Source organism: Leuresthes tenuis, unplaced genomic scaffold, assembly GCF_036924035.1.
Source record: "Leuresthes tenuis unplaced genomic scaffold, fLeuTen1.0.hap1 SCAF_17, whole genome shotgun sequence".
Lineage (NCBI taxonomy): Eukaryota > Metazoa > Chordata > Actinopteri > Atheriniformes > Atherinopsidae > Leuresthes > Leuresthes tenuis.
Genome location: NW_027325371.1, coordinates 15684803 through 15707291, shown reverse-complemented (window position 1 = coordinate 15707291; position 22489 = coordinate 15684803). Strand labels below are relative to the sequence as shown.

General features: G+C 37.4%; 1 gene segment (V, D, J or C); it reads left to right on the top strand.

The window, feature by feature from the left end:
• Positions 1-331: 331 nt before the first annotated feature.
• LOC140273886 (Ig heavy chain V region 6.96-like) overlaps positions 332-22489 on the top strand; it is a 119383-nt gene continuing 97225 nt past the window's right edge. Inside the window, 2 exon segments of the V gene segment in view lie at positions 332-436; positions 521-837. Coding sequence covers positions 388-436; positions 521-837 — 366 coding nt within the window.

Genomic DNA, 22489 nt, shown 5'->3' with positions numbered 1-22489 from the left:
AGGTTGATTTAACTTGCATTAAAAACTCTCATTGTCAACATGGATGATGTATTTCCTGGGACATTTGAGCAGTAATAAGCCTTGACTGACTTGTGACAGACTAGTTGAAACCTAAAACCTGAAAGTGATCAGCAGATTTTTTTATTGCTCAAATAATGACATTTGTCTTTGTGCTATAATTATGTCAACTGATGCGGGGTAAAATGGATAAGAATATCAGTTTTGGTAGTTGATATGATTTTGACATTTGCATTTAAACCAAAAAGCATTAATTTAAAGCTGCCCAACCCTAACTCCCCAGGGAGTTGATGCAAAACTTTGAACCCTCCAACTCTTTTTAGTTCCCTGCAGAGAAGATGACACAGAACAGACACACAGTTTAACACGATGGGCTGCAGAACAGGACTGCTGCTGCTTTTAGCTCTCTACTGGGCAGGTGAAGATTTCACTGACTATCTTTTTGACTTGGTTTTTTAATCGGACCCAGCTAAATTCATATGACTTTTGAATGTCTTTTCAGGCACTGATGGCCAGACTCTGACTGAATCTGAACCAGCTGTTAAAAGACCTGGGGAGTCCCACAGGCTGACCTGTACAGCCTCTGGATTCACTCTCAGGAGCTACTACATGGCCTGGATCAGACAGGCTCCTGGAAAAGGACTGGAGTGGATTGCGTGGCATGATAGCGACAGTGGTAGCAGGAGATTCTACTCGCAGTCAGTTCAGGGCCGGTTTACCATCTCCAGAGACGATGGGAAACAACAGCTGGTTCTGCAGATGAACAGTCTGAAAACAGAAGATTCTGCTGTTTATTACTGTGCTCGACAGCCACAGTGACTGAAGTTGTGTCAGCAGCTGTACAAAATCCTACAGCAGTCCTTCCTTGGATTGATATAACTTATTAATGAGGACTGCTTCTATTTTATCCCTATATTCTCCACCTTGTTAAAATAATTAATTTGTTATATATCATATTCTGCCATTTTTGCTGTCATACCTTAAATTGGTCTGTGGCTTGTTTTACAAATTTACCAAAAAAAAAAAAACTGGCCAAGCGTATACGTTCTTTGCAAAGCTTAAAGTGATCTATTTTTATCTACGCATTAAATCTCTTGATTCATCGGACATAAAAAGAAAAAAAACATACCATACATTTTAATTGCTGACACAAAACTATTCCTATAATTACCAGACATTTTTACATATTTCTATGTATTAATAATCTATAATCCATTTGTTATCTCAAGTAAATCACAATAACAGAGTAAAAAGAATATTAGATTTTTTTTTTAAATGATTACAGATCATTAATGTGAACTGAATAACACTGTAAAATGGGCTCAGAATAAAAATGTGTTTCATATGTCCACCCAATACTTAATTCCCCTCCATATTAACACAAGCACATATAACAATATAGTAACAATATTTTCCATTGAAGAAATGTGAGCTGATCTGTGTGAAAATTGATTTTTAGAGTCTATAATCACTGTCACATATTGATAGAAACAACAAAATATTATACAAAGTTAATTTGTGTTAATTGATGTACTTTAAATAAAGTCATGGGAAAAGAAAGACTGGCTTTGCTTCATGAAATGATGAATAGTTTCCATGAAAGCAATCATCTAAAAATGAATTATGGAAAAACACACAATGCAGTGAAGAGACAGTCAAAATGCCATTATCCAGAATATATATATATAAAAAATGGATAAGGAAGAGAATCAAAGTTAGATTTCACTGTCGAACTACAGTGACAGAAATGCTGTAAACAATTTTTTCATTGGCTCTAGTTGGACCAACCCTGATTCTTCCATCCATCCATTTTCTATACCGTCAATCCGTCGGTCGGGTAGCGGGTGGACTGGAGCCTATCCCAGCAGTCATCAGGTGGAAGGTGGGGTACACCCTGGACAGGTTGCCAGTCCATCACAGGGCCACACAACCCTGATTCTTTTTAATTTAATTAGATGATTATATTCTACTTTTTTCAGATAATAGACTGTATCTAAGTAAAATGTTTTATATGGAAGTCAAAAGATCTGACCTTGCGTTTTCTGAGTTATGTCATTGTTTTTTCCAACTTTTCACAATTTTACCATAAAGAGAACTCTCAATAATACATCCTAACAAAATATGTATTCTACTATTGACCCTGAGAAATTTGATAAAAAATTGAAAAAATGAAACACTTCTTGGTGATGACATTAAAGAGTTAACTGGAGTCAGGAGAAATTGATTTAATTATTTAAAACCATAATTTCGGTAGTTCTGCTGCTGCTCTGGGCAGCTGGAGCCTGTGAGTCTATCTGGATTTGTTAGAATTTGCCTTTTCACTGCACCAGCATCACCACATAATTAGTCCATTAATTAGTCCATTAGTCCATTAGAAATGTTTTATTTAAAAAAAACAACCTAAAAAAAACAGGCATGACGTGTGAAGAACTGACACAAGCAGTCACTGTGACTATCCAGTAAGGTAAAAGCCTGACCATCACCTGTCAGGCCTTTTATCATCTTACCAGATACTGGTTGGATCCGACAGCCTGCAGGGAAAGGACTGGAGTGAATAGGAAGTAGAATCGGTGGAACTTCATTCAAAGTCTCACTTAAGAACAGGTTCAGTATTGATGTAAGCCTATTCCAGCTACACAGTGACTCTAAATAAGTAAATTAGTCAATGAAAGTTTATTCTTATAGCACCTTTCACAGACAATTGTGCCCGAGTGCTTCACAGAAAAAGAAAATGGAAAGAATACGCAGCCTGAAGAAACGGCTGCAAATTACTGTGTGAGAGACCCATAATAACACAAACCATCAGTTGACCTGAACAAAATCCCCACCGTGTCTGAACTCTTCTAACTTTAAGCCACCAGAGGAGGAGCCCTTACATCACAAATGAAATGGAAACTGGTTCACGCTTAAAGACAGAGCAATTAATAGACAGATAGATGTATACATTTTTGGAATAGATAATATTTTGTTAAATATTAATGACAGATATTTAATTCCTTCTTCATTCCCACATTTATAAGAACTATATATCAAACATGAACAGACTAAACAACAGTAAATCATAACCTTTAACAATAATAATTACAGTTAACTTTTAAACTGTTCATACAATTATAATTGTAATTTTTAATTATAGACATTCTTTACAGGAACATAAAAGGCTTCTCTGTGGTAACTTGCAAGAATAGAAATTTACATTCATAATATTATTTGAATCTAGTTATGTATTCAGCAATATGCAAATGAATGCCATTGATAGGAAGTTAAGTGTGTGTCTCTGTGTCAGAGGAGCTCCAGTCAGTTCAGCTTCAGCATCAACCATGTTCTCTTTAACTCTGATACTGCTGCTGGCAGCTGGATCCTGTGAGGAGCTTTCAGTGGATTCACACTAATAATCACATCAGAAACTCTGAATATTCAGATGAATGATGGAGATAATGTTGCTTTGTGTTTCCACAGGTGTCCACAGTATTGATCTCATCCAGCCAGAATCAAAGGTTGTGCAGCCTGGACAGTCTTTGACCATCACCTGTCGGGTCTCTGGTTATTCTTTGACTGATGGCAGCTACGGAACAGCTTGGATCAGACAGCGTGAAGGAAAAGCACTGGAGTGGATTTTTCATCGGTGGGGAGGAAGCAGTGGCAGCTTTTATCAAAATAATGCTCTGAAAAATAAGTTCAGCTACAGCAGAGACATGTCTGCAGGAACAGTGACAATAACAGGACAGAATCTGCAGCCTGAGGACACAGCTATTTATTACTGTGTGCGTCGCCCCACAGTGTTACAAACCACCAACAGATCTGTACAAATACCCAGCAACAAGCTAAATTCAGCCATATGTGTAGTGTGTATAGCTTTTGATAGCCTACCCTATCTTCATGGGAAAAATGCACATGCACAAAAAAAAAGAAAAATGGTTTTAAATCATCATACCTAAATATTTGTTCTGGTAGTTTTGAGCAAGTTCAAACACGACTCCATAATATAAATGGCAAAAATAAAAGATCAGCCTGTGACATGTATCTATGTATCATAGTTGTTTGTCAGAGTTGTGGTGTTTCAGCTTTGACTTCTTTGTTAAAGAATGCTGCACATTGTATTCTAAAACAATATTCACAAGCTCTCCATATAGTTGTGGTTATTTGTGACTCAGTTTTAGCAACGTTGAACATGACTTACTGGCGATAATACTCTGGAATTTCACTTTGTAAGTTGTTATAATGTATAAGGTGATGATCCAGCGATGTATACATTTGTTAAATAAGGCTTTAACAAAGTTTCTGTAAGGGTTCTGTGTTTGCTGGGGAAGCCCATATGATAATTTATACTTTATTTTAAAAAGTGGATGATTATTACAAAACAGATGGACTGTAACAGATCAGAGTAAAGTGAGTCCATAAACAGTAAAATCACACAAGCACAATTTCAAATTAGCTGAAAACAGGCTAAATGCAACATCACCATGTTCTTAATACAATGTCAGTTAATAAAATAGATTTCTATTCTAAAACCTAGTGTGTGAGACTACAACAGCACTCCTGATCCACCTTTTCCTCGCTGTCTATAGTTTTTGAAAAGTGAATGTGATACACACAGTAACATAAATCATCAGTAGATCTGAACTTAAACTCATCAGTGCCTGAACCCTTTTGGAGGAATGTCTGATTTTAGCATTAACACAGCCTCCAGTGACAGTTATTAAGAGCCAAGTCACTTATAGTTTGCTACTATCCATTTTTGGAGGAGGAGTTGATGCAAATACAGCATCTTCAGTCTCTACATATCTCACTGCAAGGATGATGATGATAACAGAACAGTGGACACTCAGGTTAACATGATGGATCGTGTGACAGGGCTGCTGATGTTAACTATCTACTGGGCAGGTGAAGAATGGTATTAATTATGTTCTGCAAAAGTTTCATTATCAGCATAATGCATGCAAAATATTTCTTTTTTTGCTTTGACAGGTGTTGATGGTCAGACTCTGACAGAGTCTGAACCAGCAGTTAAAAGGCCTGGAGAATCTCACACACTGACCTGTACAGCCTCTGGATTCACATTCAGCAGCTACTACATGGACTGGGTCAGACAGGCTCCTGGAAAAGGACTGGAGTGGGTTGCTTTTATCAGTACTGATAGCGGCAGCAAATACTACTCTCAGTCAGTTCAAGGCCGGTTTACCATCTCCAGAGACAACAGCAAACAGCAGCTGTATCTGCAGATGAGCAGTCTGAAGACTGAAGATTCTGCTGTTTATTACTGTGCTCGACACCCACAGTGACTGAAGTCATTTGAACAGCTGTACAAAGCAAATCCTGCCGAGATAATTCCATTGGACTGATAGACGCATGCATTTTGATTAACTTCTCCTTAATTTACATTAAACTGTATTTATCCCAGAAGAAAGTCACATTAAACAAAGGATACTAAACACAACAGTGACCTATTTTTGTCACTCATCACAGATTCTTCCATAACAGGAGCATCACCACATAACATCAACACATGTAACTTTATTGTAATGTCTACAGATGAATTAACCAGAATGCTCTAAGGTTTAAAAGTCAAAGATAATTTCAGGCTTGTAGATACGTGGTGTCATGAAGAAAATTGGTCATATTTTGAATCATCTGGAGCTATTTATATGTAAATACTCAGGTTAGTGAGATCTGTTCTGCACATCTCTCTCTCTCTTTTTTCTTTTGAGGTCAATCTTCTTTTGAGGTCATAAGACCAAAAGAGACCATGAAGATGTCATGTGTCATGGCATATTTTAGCATGACCAGCTCCAGGATACACCAGAGGTCTGGAAGAGCTCTAGATTAGATTGGGAAGATGAATTCAGGTTAATTCGGGACTTTTAACCTGAAGCTCTTTTCAAAGCTGTTACCTCATGACTAAAGATGAGTCCAGCAGCACTCAAGCTCAAGATCAGGAGCCTGCGAGCAGAAGAATCTGCTGTTTACTTCTGTTTGAGGATACATAGTTAATAACGACAGTGAAGGAGCTGAACAAAGCCCCCACAGACAACAAAATATCAGTATCTGATCTCTGCGAAAACTGGGCTTTCTCTGGAGTTGCCAGTGTATCTAGATTAGATTTTTCTATACATTTCACTGTAAAGTCATGAACTAATTTCTAAGACGTTCTATCTCAGTGGTTCTTTCATAGTTTAGAATTATATGGTAAAAGTCATGTTCATAAGTACAGACTGTGGGAATTAATTTGAAAGGACAAAGCTGCTGATTTGTTAATAAAGAAGCAGGGGAACTAAATGTTCACAACGCAAAATATTTTCGAAAGATATGCTAATGATACTGTGAGGTAAGAGTTAATGAAAGTTAAATACATAGTGTATGTTACTAATCAGAATGATATTCTAAATCATTTGCCTGTGTTACTTGTCATATCAGGTGATACCTGTGACTACATTTTCAATCTGAGCCTTTGAGTTGAAATTAGTTTTTTGTTTTTGACATTTCTCTTTAAATTACATATTTAGCCACTAGATGGCAGCAGAGCTATGTAGATGTTGTGTTGTTGTGGATAATATTGTATTATGGCATAGAAATGAAATGTGATATTGGAACTTAATAGTCTGGATTTGTTGGTAGTGGGGGGAAGGTGTGCTGTGAATGTGCTTGAGAAATAATTTTGTGAGTATGTCTGAGTGTTTGTGTCCAAAGTCACCACTTCCTCATGGCAACAGAAATTATACATTTTGATTGGGGGGGTTATGACAAAGAGGGCATAAAAAGTGTAAAAGATCTTTAGAAAATTTATAAAAACTTAATAGTTCTGATCAGAGTCGAAAATGATTAAAATATTTAATCTTTGAAAGTGGAAACAATGAACAAATGAGAATTTTTATGATTTTCTTTCAGCACTTTTTCCAAAGAGACTCAATTGGGTCCTAAGGGTCATAAGTGTGAATGTTTCGGGGCGACTTTAGAGGATTAAATAAAATGAAATGAAAGTTGTCAATAACTTTTCAAAACTTAGTCATAAGAGATACAGTTAGCATTCACTCATTCATTCTCAGTACCTGAAAGTCAAGTTATTTGCTGTTTGGAACTTTTCTTCCTGTCAGGAGGAGTCCATGCAAATTTGAACATCTTCTCCCTCTACATATCTTACTGCAGCGAGGATGGCAGAGAACAGCGGACACTCAGTTTAACGAGATGGATTCTAGAACAGGGCTGCTGCTTTTAATTATCTGCTGGGCAGGTGAAGTGTTTCATTTGTCTGGTTGTGACAAATTTTCATTTGTGTTATCGATGTAATGTAGAAAATTTCATTTTTATTTCACAGGTGTTGATGGTCAGACTCTGATAGAATCTGAACCAGCGGTTAAAAGGCCTGGAGAATCTCACACACTGACCTGTACAGCCTCTGGATACACATTCAGTGACTACAGCATAGACTGGGTCAGACAGGTTCCTGGAAAAGGACTGGAGTGGGTTGCTTATATCAGTAGTGGTGGCGGCAGCAAATACTACTCTCAGTCAGTTCAAGGCCGGTTTACCATCTCCAGAGACAACAGCAAACAGCAGGTGTATCTGCAGATGAACAGTCTGAAAACGGAAGATTCTGCTGTTTATTATTGTGCTCGACACCCACAGTGACTGAAGTCATTTGAGTAGCAGTACAAAATCCCGCAGTACAATAAATCCCTCACATTAAAAACTTAACTTTTCCTGAAAATAAATAGTAAGGCCAAATTTTTTAGCTATAGAAAGTGCTTTATACTTTATTTATTTTTGTGTCAGAGGCTGAGAAATAAAAGAAGCTTTAGTGAAAACTTAGAATTGTGTCAAGTTTATTTCTTTATGGGTTATGGTCGTATTGCTCTCAGTGAGCTGAAGAGCAAGTTTTTTGTCTTAGACACCAGGCAGCAAAGTGGCTCTGCTGTGCCAAAAGGCCACAACAACAGATATGTCCAGAATCCCCTCAGTGCTTTAGTTCTTGTTGCATGAAGACACCACAGGTGGAGTCCTCAGACCAATAATGTTACTGAAAATCAGTTTTCCCACCATGAACTCAAAATTCCAAATCTTATTACAGTTGTGTTATCAGCAAGATTCACTTGTGATATTTATATAAGATGTCAATCATTGTGAGATTAAAAGATGCTTTTGACTTGATAGTGTTAACATGAAGCATTTTTGCTTTGTAAGTCTTTCATTAACTAGCAGTTGAATGTACAGTTTTCTTTAAGGTGCATTATTTCATACTGTGTTGATCATTGTATTCTGCGCTTTGTGTGGAACCCGTTTCAGTTGGCAACTGGACAGAAGTTTAATTAAAGAAAATAGATGAATACATTTGGATATTATTGGTAATATAACCTTAGTTTACATATGAATTTATACAGCATAGAGCTCAACTTAGAAAAATATAACTTTCAAGGTTACTTTCCATGTTTCCTGTGAGGAGGAGTCAATGCAAAACATTAATGTCCTCCACCTCTACTTATCTGACAGTAGTAATGATGCTAAAGAACAGTGGACACACATTTTAACATGATGGGTTACAGTACAGGACTGCTGCTGCTTTCATTTTTCTGTGCAGGTAAAGTGTTTCACTAACTTTGAGTGTGTCCTTAAAAACTATCATGATACAGAAATTAATTGTTTTCTTGTTTGGTTTGACAGGTGTTGAAGGTCAGACCCTGACAGAGTCTCCAGCAGTGGTTAAAAGGTCTGGAGAATCCCACACATTGACCTGTACAGCCTCTGGATTCTCAGTCAGCAGCTATTGGATGCATTGGGTCAGACAAGGGCCTGGAAAAGGACTGGAGTGGGTTTCTGCTGATGGTGGTGGCAGCAGCAAATACTACTCTCAGTCGGTCCAGGGCCGGTTTACCATCTCCAAAGACAACAGCAAACAGCAGGTGTATCTGCAGATGAGCAGTCTGAGAACTGAAGATTCTGCTGTTTATTACTGTGCTCGAGACCCACAGTGACTGGAGCTGTCTGAGTAGCTGTACAAAATCCTACAACAATAGACCCCAATAGGGAAGTCTATGTTTGCTTTTATGAACACAATTCTCCTTGCATTACATAAATTAATTTAAAAAAGGTAATATTTCAAATTAATGCATATGAAAAGAAACAATTAATTTGACAGGTGTTGATGGTCAGACTCTGACACAGTCTGAACCAGCAATTAAAAGGCCTGGAGAATCTCACACACTGACCTGTACAGCCTCTGGAGTCACATTCAGCAACTATAACATGAACTGGGTCAGACAGGCTCCTGGATAAGGACTGGAGTGGGTTGCTTATATCAGCTATGATGGTGGCAGCAAACACTACTCTCAATATGTTCAAAGTAGATTTACCATCTCCAGAGACAACAGCAAACAGCAGCTGTATCTGCAGATGAGCAGTCTGAAGACTGAAGACTCTGCTGTTTATTATTGTGTTCGACAGCCACAGTGTGTGAAAAGGTTTCACCAAGCTGGTGATAAGTGCAAGTTGGTATTTCTTCAAAGCAGCGACTAATTTCCACTGCTTTGCACCACTTTTTGTCTGTATGGTTGACACACATGTACTTTGTGGACGACAACAGAGGGAGGCAGAAAGGGGGCTGGGAATTGATGACATGAAAGTTTTATATTGCAGAGATTCGAAGGCTTTTTCTGGGGCACTGAGGTATAGATGAGAATGGAAGACTTGTGGAGGAAATAATGTCCTGTTGCTGCAGCAGCAGAGAGCATGCTTCATCCACACGTTCAGATTCATGAAGAGGATGGTTCTTTATCCAGCCAATCTAGCTCAGTGTTTTTGAAATGTTTTTGTAATGAGACATTTAGAAGAAAAAAACAGGAAATCATACTGTCAATGCATAGCTTATCATGAATTATCCAATTATTGTAAATATTCAATCATGGGCATTTGAATGCTATAGCAAAGAGAAAAAAGTATATTGAAAACAAGCAGTAAGTAAAAAAAAATCCCTTAATAAAGAGATAAACTAAAAGAGAATACGTAGTTTGAAAAACAGCTTGCAAAGCTGAGATCATAGCAGCAGTTGAGCTTTCAGAGTTTAAATCATCATAAAGAAAACTTATACTAACTTATTGCATTTGTTGTGCTCAAATTACGTTGTGATGTTGTGTTTAATTTTAAGCATATGTGAAAAACAATTATAAATAACATTTATTTTTAGGATCCATCTTAATCATCAGATAAATAAAGAGAAATTTGTCTAGATTTTGGTTACATACTTATGAGCAGAAAAGATTAAGAGGACGACAAGTTGAGACACCAAATGATCTGGAAAGGTGAAGTGGAGGAGGTTATCAGAAAGATAAGACAGAGTTAACACAGTGTCTCACAGGTCAGTGATCGGCATGTAGTAGAAACTCTGAGATACGAGCTGGTAAATAAAGAATAGAGAATAAAAATAGAAAATTAATGTTAATATGGCAGCAGCATACAAGTTACAACATGAAACAAGGCTCTGATTTCCTTCATGTGTTTTATTCCTGCTGCTAAAAAACTCAGATTAAAACTCAGATTGAAGCCATTGTGATTGAGGTTTTTGTTGTTAGCATCAGCCTACATTTGTTCTCATGTGAAGGGTTATCACAGTAATGCCTGTGAGCTTTGGAGCAAAGGTTATTCTTGTCGTGGGTGATTTGAATTTTTGTTTATGTTACCTAACATGGGCTGAGATCAAATTAAAGTCAAACTATGATATTCCCTCAAGGAGGAGTCAATGCAAAACTTGGACTCTTCTTAACTGACTGCTGAGAGGATCATAGAGACAGATGCAGTTTAACATGATGGAGTACAGGACAGGTCTGCTGCTGCCTTTAGCTCTCCACTGGGCAGGTGAAGATTTCTCTGACATTTTCTTTTACATAATTCTTAAATCTGACCCGACTAAACTCTTATGACTTCAAAATGTCTTCTCAGGCGTTCATGGTCAGACTCTGACTGAATCTGAACCTGTGGTGAAAAGGCCTGGAGGATCCCACAGACTGACCTGTACAGCCTCTGGATTCACATTCAGCAGCTATCCCATGGCCTGGATCAGACAGACTCCTGGAAAAGGAGTGGAGTGGATCGCTTATATAGGCACAGATAGTTGGCCTACACATTATTTCCAGTCAGTTCAGGGCCGATTCACCATCTCCAGAGATGACTCCAGCAGCAAAGTCAATCTACAGATGAACACTTTGAAGACTGAGGACACAGCAGTGTATTACTGTGCCAGAGAGTCACAGTGAGAGACAGAAACATAAGACTCATACAAAAACTACTTCCTTATTTAGGGTTGATATATAACATACATATAAATATATATATAAAACATTAATATGTAACAATTAACATCAATTTACACGATTTCCCTGTTTAAATTGACTCTTAAATGTTCAAATCCTGACAAAGATTCAACACAATCATTTTGTATGTCTTCTTAATTTAATTTCCCTTTGAGATCAGTAAAGTACTAAGTTCAATGCAATTACAATTAATAACAACAAATCATTTGTTGTCCAGAAAATGATTCTTTTCACTAAAGTAAGGGTTTGACAAGCTCCAACCTTCTGTTCCGGGAAGTCATCAATGTGTTCACTTAAGAAAATAATTACACAGATAACAGAATATTACAACTTCAGGATATATTCTTCTTATAGCTTTTGGTGAAAATGTCAGGAAACTTGATCTATAGATTTTTTTTATTCTTTTTTATTAGTGAATCTGAAAAGAACTGAAAATAAAAGCACATAATTGGAATCATAAAATGCCTCTTAAACAAGAGAAAAAGTTCTTCTTATGAAAGAACAGTTTCATTCCCTGGCACCGACAGACATCTGTAAATGTAAAACATCCTGTTTTTGTCCACTCTGTTTCACAATATAAGTTTAATCCATAAGCGGAAATTTAAACGTGGTTTTTCACTGTTAGGCCTTTAAATCTCTAGAGGAAGGTTAATGCAAACAGAATCAACCTCATCCAAAAAAACTCTACGTTTGCATATGTATGAACAATCTTATTAAGCCCTGTTTGGTTTATATTATTACTGTGTTATCAATAACATGTTGTTAAAGTACCATTATATGATGTAAATATAGTTGTTTATTCAGAAAATATGCAAATAAATATTATTCATAAGGGCGTGAGTCATGTCTCTCTGTCAGAGGAGCTTCAGTCAGTTCAGCTTCAGCATCAACCATGTTCTCTTTAACTCTGATACTGCTGCTGGCAGCTGGATCCTGTGAGGAACTTTCAGTGGATTCACACTAATAATCACATCAGAAACTCTGAATATTCAGATGAATGATGGAGATAATGTTGCTTTGTGTTTCCACAGGTGTCCACAGTATTGATCTCATCCAGCCAGAATCAAAGGTTGTGCAGCCTGGAGAGTCTTTGACCATCATCTGTCAGGTCTCTGGTTATTCTTTGACTTCTAGCAGCTACGCAACAGGTTGGATCAGACAGCGTGAGGGAAAACCAATGGACTGGATTTTTGAACAATGGGGAGGAAGCGGTAGCAGCTTTTATCAAAATGACGCTCTGAAGAATAAGTTCAGCTACAGCAGAGACATGTCTGCAGGAACAGTGACGATAACAGGACAGAATCTGCAGCCTGAGGACACAGCTGTTTATTACTGCGTGCGTGGCCCCACAGTGTTACAAACCACCAACAGACCTGAACAAATACCCAGCAACAAGCTAAATTCAGCCACATGAGCAGCGTGTATAGCCAGTTACTTCCTGACAAAAAAATGCCAGAAAGGAGTGATTAAAAGACATTCTATACTCTAAATTGGTTTAAAAAAGAGCTTTTGGTTATTGTTTTGCAGTGGTGATGACAACTATGATGTTTAAAGGATAAAGTGGAATTTTTTTTAAAGTATCTTAGCTTTATATATGTTGTCTATCTATCAGATGCTATAAAATGTGCTCTCGTAAAAAGGGTTTTCGTTGCTTTGCTGAAAAGAAAAGTTTGAATGAAGAGTGATAATCACAAAGATTTAAGTCAATAGAAAAGCATTTGATATAAATTTGAACGAGAGAATGTATAAATGTATAAATTCTTATACATTCTTATTCTTATCTTTCAAGAACCTTCAGTTCTTTAAATTAAATACTCCCACTTGTGAAAAGGATTTCAAATCTAATCAGAATGTTATGACGAAGATCACCAAATGTAGTCACCTAAACAGGTTTTTTTGAAAGAGCAAAACAATTGTTTCAGTCACAAGTTCCTCTGAAGGTAACCACTGTGTAACAATCATAGATTAATGTTTTGTTGCTCTCATTCTTCTCTTTCATGACCACCACTCCCTCACTCCACCTTTGCAGCTTGCTGCACACACATGCAGAATGACTAGCAATCAGGAACTCATGGGAAAATGCCACAAAAGCTAAAAAATAAAAATGTACTTGACCTGATCCTTCTGCAGTATGATACTTCCTACAGCATCACTAAGTGGCAAACTCTTGAACTCTGATTTCAGGGACTGTCTTGTGTTGAGCAAACAAATGTAAAATGTCATCCTCTTTTTTTTAACTGTATCTAACAGTAGTAACATCACACAGCAGAAGCAGAAAAATCAAAGCATTCCAACTTTAAAGAAATAATTTAAGATAAAGACAAATACTGTATGTTTTGGCTGATATAAAAAAAACAAGGCAAAACAAGTTTACCAAAGGTAAAAATCCAATCCCCTTCTTTCAGTCAATGTGAGGTGGGGTCAATGCAAAACTTCAATGTCTTCCACCTCTACTTATGTGACTGCAGAGAGGAGGACAGAACAGTGACAGACTCACAGTTCAACATGGCGGGTTACAGGACATGGCTGCTGCTTTTAACTCTCTGCTGGGAAGGTGAAGATTGTCACTGATCTGATTCATTCTCATTCAAGTTACCAACTTAAAGAAAACACTTTTTTCCCCTTATATTTACAGGTGTTAATGGTCAGACTCTGACACAATCTGAACCAGTGGTTAAAAAACCAGGAGAATCCCACAAGTTGACCTGTACAACCTCTGGACTGTCATTCAGCAGCTACTGGATGGTCTGGGTCAGACAGGCTCCTGGAAAAGGCCTGGAATGGATCGCTGCTGAGACTGGTGGCACTAACTTCTACTCTCAGTCAGTCCAAGGCAGGTTTACTGCCTCCAGAGACAATGGCAGAGAGCAGCTGTTTCTGCAGATGAACAGTCTGAAGAATGAAGATTCTGCTGTTTATTATTGTGCTCGAGACCCACAGTGACTGCAGCTGGCTGAGTAGCTGTACAAAATCCTGCTGTGCAACAAAATCCCTCATGTGAAAAACTTTAATGTAATTTTAAAGTAAATTTTTCTTGCAAAAATAGTCAGGTCAAAGGTTTAAGCTAAAGAAAATGCTTTATTATTTAATTCTTTCTGTGTCACAGGCTGAGAAATAACAAAGCTTTAGTGAAAATCAACAATTGTGTCAAGTTTATTTCTTTATGGGTTATGGTCGTATTGGTCTCAATGAGCTAAAGAGCAAGTTTCTTGTCCAAAGTGGCTCTTAGCTGACAGAATTCGCTTTACTGTTGCAATTACATGATTTAAAGTACTTCACCGCAGATATCATGACATCACAACATCATGCAACACTTCAAACACTTTAAGTTTTTAACAATAATTGCAAGTTCAAACAGTAACACTTGTCAGTGTAAGGCTAAGATGCTTGTATCATGATAACGTAGTTATGAGGACAAAAATTTTTTGGCATCAGCACCCACACAGCTTAAAGTAATTGCCTGCTGTAGAACTGCACTCTGCAGGACAGAGATGTTGTTCTAGGGATCTGTTGGAGCCACGCTCCCAGTTTGGGGCCATGGCCACAAGTACTCCGATTACCACTAGCTTTTAGTGTTCGTTCTTGATGTTGCTGTCACTTGGAATCACCACATCTGTCACTGCTTCCATCACAATGTCCGGCTGGTTAGCCGCCACCTGCTTATCAGTCTGAGAGTGAGAGAGAGAGAGAGACATGGCAGGGGGCCTTTCTGTGGGGAGTTTGCATGTTCTCCTTGTGCGTTCTGGGGTTCTCTCTGGGTACTTCGGCTTCCTCCCACAGTCCAAAAACATGCATGTTAGGTTCACTGATGATACTTAATTGACCCCAGGAATGAGTGTCAGTGTGTATGGTTTTTTGTCTCATTTGTCTCTGTGATAAATAAATCTATAATTATATGTAGTCTTTGTTTTTTTGTCTCTTTTTATAACTCAGTTTAGTCACTGAGGTTTTAGTTCCAGCTGAGATAAACTTTCACTAAAAAAGTATTTTCTTGAAGTAAAGTTTATTATATTCTTATGTTATAACAAAGTTAAACTAAAACATTTCTGCATAATATAAATTTAGATTACATTTAAATCAATCAGAGCCATCTGTGTATCTTTTTACAACACATATTTAAAACATTTCAACTTAGTTTCAATATGTTTGGGTATTGTTTAATATATTTATGGCAAAACACTTTTTAAGATGGTTGGCTTTTTTTCTCCTTTGCACTCAACTTGAATAACAATCACATGCAAATTCAGAGGTCTTCCTTGTCATACAGATTTAAAGACTGCACTTGGAGTCGACATGACGGAGTGTCAGAATCTCATCGTTTGAGCTTCAACACACATCATGTTTTCTGCTGCTCTGCTGTTGCTGTTGGCAGCTGGATCCTGTAAGAGTCTTTTAGAATTTTCAGAAATCAGTCAACAGTTCTGTTCCAGTGTTGTTAAATTGTGATAAAATGTGTTAATCTTTCTAAGGTGTACAGTGTGAACAGCTGACACAGCCAGCCTCTGTGACTGTGCAGCCAGGCCAACGTCTGACCATCACCTGTCAGGTCTCTTATTCTGTGAGTAGCTACTACACAGCTTGGATCAGACAGCCTGCAGGGAAAGGACTGGAGTGGATTGGAATGGCAGCAGCTGGATCTACAACACACTACAAAGATTCCCTCAAAACTAAGTTCAGCATTTCCACAGACTCCTCCAGAGTGACTCTAAATGGACAGAATATGCAGCCTGAAGACACTGCTGTGTATTACTGTGCCAGAGAGCCACAGTTACACAAAGCATCAGCAGACCTGAACAAAAACCCATTAGTGTGTGAACTATTGTGACACAAAGACACCAGAGGAGGAGCCCTCACCCCATAAATGATTTCAAACTGCAGTCTAAATGAATAACATAATACATCATAAGATGCAATAATAAAGAATTAATATTGAACATTTTCTCATCTAAATGATTCTGCTGAGTCACATTTTCTATTTTCAGTGTTCAACAATATGAGTTTTGGCAACAATATATGATGAGACCTCATCATATTATAATTCTTATGATCATTGTTATTATTATCCTTTTATGAGGCAGATTTTTTGTTTGTTTGAATATTTTCTGTTTCTGATTAGTTTCAATTTCATTTTCCCATTCCAGTTCCTCTGTATGTCTGTGGCTTCAAACACAACTGAAAACTAACACATTTAAACTAATTCAGTCATCAACTTAAACAAACTGAAATATTTGTTGTGATGCTGCGTCCCTAGAATTTGTCTTTAAAAGATATAATGAGGCAGATTAAGCTGACTGGAGGCCAGTTCTCACATCGGTCTTTTTTAGACAATATCTAACCCCTCTATACAGCAGCTGTTCATCCCAGAAGAACTTTTAGTAAACATTCGTGCCTTTAAGTGCATATGCATGAATTATATTTGCATTTTTTCATGAGAAAAAGACTTGTCTAATCAAATTACTTCCCCCTTTCAGGTCTCTATGCAAACTGTGTGGTTTCCTTGTCACACAGATGATAAGACCTCACTCGGCAGTTTGGTTAAAGAGAATCAGAATCCCACCACTGCAGCTTCAACACACATCATGTTTTCTGTCACTTTGATGCTGCTGCTGTTGGCAGCTGGATCCTGTAAGTATTTTCACATTTGTCACAGTCAGCAGTTCTTTGTTTATTGTATACTTGATAAACTGTGATGAAATGGTAATCTTCCACAGGTGTAAAGTGTGAACAGCTGACACAGCCAGCCTCTGTGACTGTGCAGCCAGGCCAACGTCTGACCATCACCTGTCAGGTCTCTTATTCTCTAAGCAGCTACTACACAGCTTGGATCAGACAGCCTGCAGGGAAAGGACTGGAGTGGTTTAGCAGTGACACAACTGTCAAAGATTCACTAAAGAATAAGTTTAGTGTCACCTTAGACTCTCCCAGCAACAGAGTGACTCTAAATGGACAGAATATGCAGCCTGAAGACACTGCTGTGTATTACTGTGCGAGACAGCCACTGTAACACAAAGCATCAGAAGACCTGAACAAAAACCTCTCAGAGCCTGAACTCTAACAACATGAAACCAGAGGAGGAGCCCTCACACCATAAATGCCCACAAGACAAAAACTTTTGATTCTCACTGTGAACTGCTCACTACATTTTGAAGAATTCTTTAGAACACATTCAGGAAGAAATGTCATCATTCAAAGACTCTCCATCAGACAAAATCTTTTCTAACAAATTTGATTAATTTCCAAGAGTTTTGATAACAGCCGTAACTCATGATGAGTTACAGCTGTTCTAAAATATCTTCTAGTCTTTAACCTAAAAGGGAGGAAAAGAAGTCAGTGTTTATTAAAGGACATGGGACCAGCTTTAGTTTGAGCTGCTGGAAGTGGATCCAGCCTGTGAGAAGTTTACACACCAACAAATTCATATCGATGTTAAAAAAGCTTTTTTCTAGCAAAACCACATGATATTTATATTCAAAGACAGGCTAAAATCCCAAGACAGGAAGGATAAGGGCTGTATGAAAAAAATATTAATTCATTAACTGATAAACACAATAGAAATAAAAAAGCAACTTTTACATTTACTTATGCTTCTATTTCATTGCAGACATTATTATCTAAAGTTATTACATGTTTTGTTCCATCAACTTAAAATTTCATTTTTTCATATCCATCCATTGTTGCAGTTCAAAGTTGGTTTCTAACACACACAAAAATAACAATAAAAACCTTATATCATTCACAATAAACATATGATATAAAATGATAATTATATTAAGAATTTTCCCTAAAATATTAGCTACCTGTATTATTGTAAAGCCATATGTATTAGGAAAATATTTCAACAGTTTTATGTGTTTTTTTAATAAGACATTGCATTTATACATGAATTATAAATGCATCTAATCTTGCATCAAATATTTTTTGATCTGATCTATCTATGAATTATAATAACTTTTTTTTTTTTAAACTATTCACACTGACTGATGACCTTGTCTTTAGCCCAATGATAGCTGGAATATGCTCCGGGCCACCTGTGACCCTGAACAGGGTGAAGTGGGTATAGAAAATGCATCGATGATTCACACTGTGCCCAATAACAAAGGAAATACAATTAACATATGTATTCATCAAGTCTTTGAGAGAAATGACTCTTGGGAATGGATCAAGCTATAAAAAGGGTTTTCGTTGCTGTGCTGAAAAGAAAAGTTTGAATAAAGAGTGATAATCACAAAGATTTAAGTCAATAGAAAAGCATTTGATATAAATTTGAACGAGATAATGCATAAATTAAAATTTCAATGTGAATCGCAGTCCCTTGTCTTCTTTTTTGTTCAAAATGTTTTGTTTTTTTCTGCTTGTGGAAACATTTGGCTCACAAAAGGACTGAAGGTTCTTTCAATAACCTTCAGTTCTTTAAATTAAATACTCCCACTCCCACTTGTGAAAAGGATTTCAAATCTAATCAGAACGTTATGACGAAGATCACCAAATGTAGTCACCTAAACAGGTTTTTTTGAAAGAGCAAAACAATTGTTTCAGTCACAAGTTCCTCTGAAGGTAACCACTGTGTAACAATCATAGATTAATGTTTTGTTGCTCTCATTCTTCTCTTTCATGATCACCACTCCCTCACTCCACCTTTGCAGCTTGCTGCACACACATGCAGAATGACTAGCAATCAGGAACTCAGGGGAAAATGCCACAAAAGCTAAACAATAAAAATGTACTTGACCTGATCCTTCTGCAGTATGATACTTCCTACAGCATCACTAACTGGCAAACTCTTGAACTCTGATTTCAGGGACTGTCTTGTGTTGAGCAAACAAATGTAAAATGTCATCCTCTTTTCTTTAACTGTATCTAACAGCAGTAACATCACACAGCAGAAGCAGAAAAATCAAAGCATTCCAACTTTAAAGAAATAATTTAAGATAAAGACGAATGCTGTATGTCTTGGCTGATATAAAAAAAAAACAAGGCAAAACAAGTTTACCATAGGTAAAAATCCATTCCCCTTCTTTCAGTCAATGTGAGGTGGGGTCAATGCAAAACTTCAATGTCTTCCACCTCTACTTATGTGACTGCAGAGAGGAGGACAGAACAGTGACAGACTCACAGTTCAACATGGCGGGTTATAAGACATGGCTGCTGCTTTTAACTCTCTGCTGGGAAGGTGAAGATTGTCACTGATCTGATTCATTCTCATTCAAGTTACCAACTTAAAGAAAACACTTTTTTCCCCTTATATTTACAGGTGTTAATGGTCAGACTCTGACACAATCTGAACCAGTGGTTAAAAAACCAGGAGAATCCCACAAGTTGACCTGTACAACCTCTGGACTGTCATTCAGCAGCTACTGGATGGTCTGGGTCAGACAGGCTCCTGGAAAACGCCTGGAATGGATCGCTACTGAGGCTAATGGTGGCACTAACTACTACTCTCAGTCAGTCCAAGGCAGGTTTACTGCCTCCAGAGACAATGGCAGAGAGCAGCTGTTTCTGCAGATGAGCAGTCTGAAGACTGAAGATTCTGCTGTTTATTATTGTGCTCGAGACCCACAGTGACTGCAGCTGGCTGAGTAGCTGTACAAGATCCTGCTGTACAACAAATCCCTCACATGAAAAAATTTTTAAGTAAATTTTTCCTGTAAAAATAGTCAGGTCAAAGGTTTTCGCTAAAGAAAATGCTTTATGCTTTATTTTTTTCTGTGTCAGAGACTGAGAAATAACAAAGCTTTAGTGAAAATCAACAATTGTGTCAAGTTTATTTCTTTATGGGTTATGGTCGTATTGGTCTCAATGAGCTAAAGAGCAAGTTTCTTGTCCAAAGTGGCTCTTTGCTGACAGAATTCGCTTTACTGTTGCAATTACATGATTTAAAGTACTTCACCGCAGATATCATGACATCACAACATCATGCAACACTTCAAACACTTTAAGTTTTGAACAATAATTGCAAGTTCAAACAGTAACACTTGTCAGCAGAAGGCTAAGATGCTTATATCGTGATAACGTAGTTATGAGGACAAACATTTTTTTGGCATCAGCACCCACACAGCTTAAACTAATTGAGCTGCTGTAGAACTGCACTCTGCAGGACAGAGATGTTGTTCCAGGGATCTGTTGGAGCCACGCTCCCAGTTTGGGGATGTGGCCACAAGTACTCCGATTACCACTAGCTTTTAGTGTTCGTTCTTGATGTAGCCGCCACCTGCTTATCAGTCTGAGAGTGAGAGAGAGAGAGAGACATGGCAGGGGGCCTTTCTGTGGGGAGTTTGCATGTTCTCCTTGTGCGTTCTGGGGTTCTCTCTGGGTACTTCGGCTTCCTCCCACAGTCCAAAAACATGCATGTTAGAATCACTGATGATACTTAATTGACCCCAGGAATGAGTGTCAGTGTGTATGGTTTTTTTTGTCTCATTTGTCTCTGTGATAAATAAACCTATAATTATATGTAGTCTTTGTTTTTTTTTTCTCTTTTTATAACTCAGTTTAGTCACTGAGGTTTTAGTTCCAGCTGAGATAAACCTTTAATGAAAAAGTATTTACTTAAAGTAAAATTTGTTATATTCTTATGTTATAGCAAAGTTACACTAAACATTTCTGCATAATATGAATTTAGATGACATTTAAATCAATCAGAGCCATCTGTGTATCTTTTTACAACACATATTTAAAACATTTCAACTTAGTTTCAATATGTTTGGGTATGGTTTAATATATTTATTGCAAAACACTTTTTAAGATGGTTGGCTTTTTTCTCCTTTGCACTCAACTTGAATAACAATCACATGCAAATTCAGAGGTCTTCCTTGTCATACAGATTTAAAGACTGCACTTGGAGTCGACATGACGGAGTGTCAGAATCTCATCGTTTGAGCTTCAACACACATCATGTTTTCTGCTGCTCTGCTGCTGCTGTTGGCAGCTGGATCCTGTAAGACTCTTTTAGAATTTTCAGAAATCAGTCAACAGTTCTTTTCCAGTGTTGTTAAATTGTGATAAAATGTGTTAATCTTTCTAAGGTGTACAGTGTGAACAGCTGACACAGCCAGCCTCTGTGACTGTGCAGCCAGGCCAACGTCTAACCATCACCTGTCAGGTCTCTTATTCTGTAAGCGGCTACTACACAGCTTGGATCAGACAGCCTGCAGGGAAAGGACTGGAATGGATTGGAATGGCAGCTGGATCTACAACATACTACAAAGATTCCCTCAAAACTAAGTTCAGCATTTCCACAGACTCCTCCAGCAACAGAGTGACTCTAAATGGACAGAATATGCAGCCTGAAGACACTGCTGTTTATTACTGTGCGAGACAGCCACAGTAACACAAAGCATCAGAAGACCTGAACAAAAACCTCTCAGAGCCTGAACTCTAACAAAATGAAACCAGAGGAGGAGCCCTCACACCATAAATGCCCACAAGACAAAAACTTTTGATTCTCATTATGAACTGCTCACTACATTTTGAAGAATTCTTTAGAACACATTCAGGAAGAAATGTCATCATTCAAAGACTCTCCATCAGACAAAATCTTTTCTAACAATCAATTTGATTATTTTCCACTAAGAGTTTTGATAACAGCCGTAAGTCATGATAAGTTAATCAAATAGTCATTTAATCTGAAAATGTCTTCTAGTCTTTAACCAAAAGGGAGGAAAAGAAGTCAGTGTTAATTAAAGGAGAATGGGACCAGCTTTAGTTTGAGCCGTTTTCAAAGAAGCACACATACTGCGTGTGTTTTTTTTCTAACAAAACCACAGAAAAATTGTCTTCGAAGATGGGCTCAAATCCCAAGAAAGGAAGGGTAAGGGCTGTATGAAAAAAATATCTAAAAATATATCAATTAATTAATTGATAAACACAATAGAAATAAAACAAAGCGGCTTTTACATTTACTTCTATTTCTATTTCATTGCAGACATTATTATCTAAAGTTATTTCATGTTTTGATTCATCAACTTCAATTTTCATTTTTCATTTTTCAATTAAGAAAATGGTATGATATAGTATTTAAAAATATCATTCACACAAACATATAATATAAAATGATAATCATATCAAGCATTTGCCATAAAATATTGGCGACCTGTCCAGGGTGTTCCTTGTCTTTCACCTGACTGCAGCTGGGATTGGCTTCAGTCCTATACAACCCTGAATCAAATCAAACAAAT